Source organism: Halyomorpha halys, unplaced genomic scaffold (genome assembly GCF_000696795.3).
Source record: "Halyomorpha halys isolate HHAL.00 unplaced genomic scaffold, Hhal_1.1 Scaffold131.1, whole genome shotgun sequence".
Classification (NCBI taxonomy): Eukaryota; Metazoa; Arthropoda; class Insecta; order Hemiptera; family Pentatomidae; genus Halyomorpha; species Halyomorpha halys.
Genome location: NW_027116732.1, coordinates 378,174 through 382,899, shown reverse-complemented (window position 1 = coordinate 382,899; position 4,726 = coordinate 378,174). Strand labels below are relative to the sequence as shown.

General features: G+C 38.1%; 1 protein-coding gene across 1 annotated transcript; it reads left to right on the top strand.

Annotated features, from left to right (window-relative positions):
• Nucleotides 1-792: 792 nt before the first annotated feature.
• On the top strand, nt 793-4,223 carry LOC106678255 (uncharacterized; the record flags this gene model as incomplete). The annotated part of the gene is given in 2 exon segments (XM_014416670.3): nt 793-946; nt 3,595-4,223. Coding segments are annotated over 2 exon segments (666 nt in total), but the record flags the coding sequence as incomplete, so codon positions are not given.
• Between the last annotated feature and the right edge of the window lie 503 nt (nt 4,224-4,726).

Sequence of the window (4,726 nt, the reverse complement as noted above, 5' to 3'; positions counted from 1 at the left end):
TTGACTGTTTTCTTTTTACGCCCTTCGACGTAAACCCATGACCTCTACCCCTACAATATCCATTAATAATACCCCACTTATTCCTGTCGAACAGATCCATTACTTAGGACTACATCTCGACAAACGACTGACATGGAATCCTCATACAAAACTAAAAAGACAACTAAAAACTGCTCATAGATTCCGACTATTGCAACATTTACTAGACAAACGGTCTAAATTGCCAATCCATTACAAAAGAATGATCTACAAGACTATTATAAGGCCTATCTGGACATACGGAGTTGAGCTTTTGGGCTCCACTAAACCATTAAATTCCTCCCGAAACCAATGCTTACGGTCCAAAATCCTTCGTAAAATCCTTAATGCTCCTTACTTTGTCACAAATCAAGTCATCCATCAGGACCTCAATGTTCCATATGTTGCCGATTTGGCCAGAACCAGATATCATTCCTTCCATAATAAACTTCCCAACCACCCAAATCTACTTGTTTCTAACCTGGCTTCTCCTTCATTACCTAATAATCCTCCTAGGCGTCTGAAAAGAAGATGGCCTCGAGATCTTCTCCTCTAGAAATGTTATTGTAGTGGGTAGATTCTCCACATGTTTTTATCATGTCACTATATCACCTACAGCTAATTTACTTATTGTATATATGTGTATACAGTTGTAAATATCAATAAATAAATTATTAAAAAAAAAAAAAAATTGACACACAATTAGTGATGAATTTATTGCTCATAATCCCGTAAAAATTAATCACCATATGTGTAAATATATGTAACCAGTTGCGAGAAAGGACGACCTTAATCGTTGCTTGAAATCAAAATAATGCCGAGTATAAATAAAAACGAGAACAGTCATAATTCATAGAGATAATTCGTGCCTAGTTCAGATCAGCAGGAGGCATGAACATGTCCTTTTCGATAGCGGCTCTCTTTTATGGTAAGTTTGTAAAGTTTTATTTATTATGAAAATTCAAAAACAACTTGACGTTAGCAGATAATATCCTAATTAATATTAGTTTGAAATAAAAAATAGTTTATTATTCGAGGAATAGGTTCCTTTAGAACAATTATAATATACAGACCTCTTCCCAGAGTGAAAAAAACCTAATTTCGATTTTAATAATAGACGGACAATCATAAATATCCCCCTCCTCCCCCCTCCAAAGAATAAAAGTCATACTGAAAATAAAATAATAAAAGAAAATATGCTCTTTAGTTGGCAAACAAATTTAATAATATTAAATAAAAACAAATAAAATGAAATATATATAGAAGCCAAAATGATCCTTTCTCTAATTAAAGAAATAGTAATTATCATAGGAAATAGAAAATTATGATGATTAAATAAATTATGAAAAAATCCTAAAGAATAAAAAATATCCCAGGAAATAAAAAAAAGATAAATTCGAGAAGATACCACTGAAAAGTGGAATAGACGGTTGGTGATAACCACGTAAGGTGTGGAATAACAACGAAAGTTATGGATATACATCCTTACCTTCCGAGCGGCATGGAAACTAAAGAAGTTCTTCTGGATGAAGGAGTCTCGCAATTTCCTTCCTAAGCTAGATAGGTCTCCTGTGCTGAAGTTGCACCGGAGATGACTGAGCACATCATTGTGAACTGCTCCGCTCTTGAGAACTGAGAACTAAACTGATCAATTCGTTCGAGTGATCTAGAACCAAGCAGGACGTAATGTTTGTTTTGACTTCTACCAACAAACGTGTATTTGGTTTAGGAAGTATTAACAGGAATTCTTAGCTTCCTAACATCTCGCGGTCCAGGAAGGAATATTTTGTGACAGCTTTGTTCTGACCAACAATTTCGGGTTCATTGGTATACCCTAAAATGTATACCATCCACACAAATTGAGAAGAGTGCTCACAAGCCGAGGTTCGGGGATTCGTTCGTTAGGGTTTCTTAAGCTTTATGGGTTAAAGTTCGTTATTCATTGTCCATATTAGCTCTTCAGAAAGCTTAATAAATAATTAATAAGAAAGTGGTCAATTTAATTCAATTTCAAGTTGTTATTTCCCTGCGGTTACATTGAATGGCCATACAAAAAGCACACCTGTATTGGAGCCACTACTAATAGAACATATTCTTATAACCAAGAGGAAGGTGGATCTGCAATCAACTGCTCGTCAAAAATCAACTCAAATAAAGTAGGAACCTGAAGGGGAACAGAACAAGGTGTTAAAGTGGTTGTGTTAGGTAAGATAGACTCATATGGAATATGAGAGGTACGCCATATCAGAAAGCATCGACAATGCGTGTTCATACAGGTTAGGTTGCTGGTCAGGACATGAATGGACAGGATAATTGTTATGGGAACTGGCCGTAAGTCCTTGAAGGATGAAACCTTCGCTCAGCAGGAAACGAGCCTTCAGTCGCAATGGGGATTGTAAGTCCTAGTCCAAGTCTTGAGAGGTCCCTACGAAAAGAAGCAAGGTTTAGGAAGGAGCAGAGATGCAGAGAAGCCAGAGTGAAATAAAAGTCAAGAGTGCCACCTATGCCGACGACATCGCCACCTACAGCAGCAGTATGAACCCCAAACATGCCCTAGGGCGAGCCAGAGCGGTCTGCAAAGAGATTGTTCAACGCCTGGGTAATTTAAACATCACCATGAACCCAAACAGACTGCGTATTGTTCGCTCAGCAACAGTACAAGCGATCGACTCTCCCGAAGTCGCTCAAACTGGACAACACCATCATCTCCCCTTCAAACTCGATAGTATATCTGGGCGTGAAGATGGACCGTCATCTCAAGTTCTCCACTCACCTCTACCAGAAAACAAGAACTGTACGAAGGCGGTCTTACAGACTTAACCACCTCTTCACATCACCATCGCTCTCTCTGCGGCTTAAACTCCAAGTTTACAAGAGCATCCTGAGGCCGGCACTTCTCTACGGAGCACCACTCTTCACCTACCTCTCTGACGGCACGCACCGCCACCTTCAGGGATTCCAGGATAGTATGGTGCGGAGGATGGTCCGCACTCCATCGTGGAAGAAGAAGAAGCCTCCGGAACTGCACCAGAGTTCATTGGTCGGAGGCATGTCAAGTTCTTTGACTCCCTCAAACACCTGACCAATCCACTCTTCCAATCACTGACACCAGCGCCCCTTCCAGTACGCTGGCAGGACCTCCACCCTCGTAGCCAATGATCCACATCACAGGCCAAATCCTAACTTGCACCGCTTCAGTCACGAGATAGTGAAAGTGGACGCTCTAATTTTCTCATCTACAATAGGTTGATGGATATAAGCAAAAAGACACGTCTAGATAGGTCTGGGATGTCCACCAAAACCAGCTTCCTACAACGGTTTCTACCTTCCACAGTACCCCCACTAAGCAATACATCCTGGAGGGGGACAGGGCTGGGTCGCCTCATTGTATTAGGTTACTACCTCCTAATTTACTTTTCCTCGTCCAGCATTCCTGGGAAAGTAATATCAGACAGACGATTACTTAAAAGACTCAGTAAAATTTAGCCGCGTGACGTTTAGCTTCCATTGATATAATTTCTTCTTCAATGAATTTATGTAACTATTTTCGATCAATTCACTCTATCTCTGTTTTAGGTGTGATTGGAGGAGTAGTACTAACTCATTGTGGAAGAGTTCCAGCAGCCATAAGCACTCCAGATACTAGTGATGTAACTCCACATGCATCAAAACCCTCATCTCCAGAATTTCCATTAAAATCAACTACCACGTCCCCTGAATTCTCTTCTCTTTCAGTAGACCATTCATCATCTGATTTCACTCGATTACCATCAGATTCTACAACTGATTCTATCTTAACTCCTTCATCATCTGATTACGCTTCTCAATCAACCATCCAGCCATCTACCAGTAGAAATTCAATCACTAATTCATCATCTCCACCTCCTCCTTCAACATGTCCCCCTACTCCAAAATGTCCATCTCCACCTCCTCCTTCAACATGCCCATCTCCACCTCCTCCTCCAACATGTCCCCCTACTCCAACATGCCCATCTTCACCTCCTCCTCCAATAGTCAGTACATCTAGCACTGATGACCAACCCACATATAAATCACCTACTTTTTCAACATCATCACATACTTCTACATCAACAACATCCTCTGAAGAAAAACCCTGCGTAGAAGGAGAAAAACGACCTATTCCTGGTAATTGCAAATCATTCATACAATGCATTGATTCAGTACTTGTTGAAAAAGAATGTGATTTTTTTCAACATTTCGATAAGAATATGTTGAAATGTAAAGTGTATCCCGTAAAATGCGCATAATTTTGTAATTAATTGAAATTTTTCGGTAACTAAAACTTGTGATATTTTTTCATTTTATTCAAAATCTAATTTTTAGATAGTTTGTTTAATATGTGAATTTTTTCAGATCAAATCCACATATATATTATAAATACACCATATTTATTTGTATTTTAAAGCTATATTTTAAAATCATATCATACAGTTTAATAAAATATTTATTTATTTTTACTTATCCTCTTTAACCTCTGCAACAATTTATGCTACATAGTTTTAAATGATTTGAAACTGCATTTTTGGGTAACTTCATTTAACTGATTAAATGTTTTTCAAGTTGTTAGTTTTAATTTCAAATATCTGATATATTCCCTCATTCCTTTAAGTTAAGTTTTCTTTTAGGAATGTCAACAAAAAGTAAGTGAGATTAGTCATATATCATAGTAGAATTTCAATATTAAAAT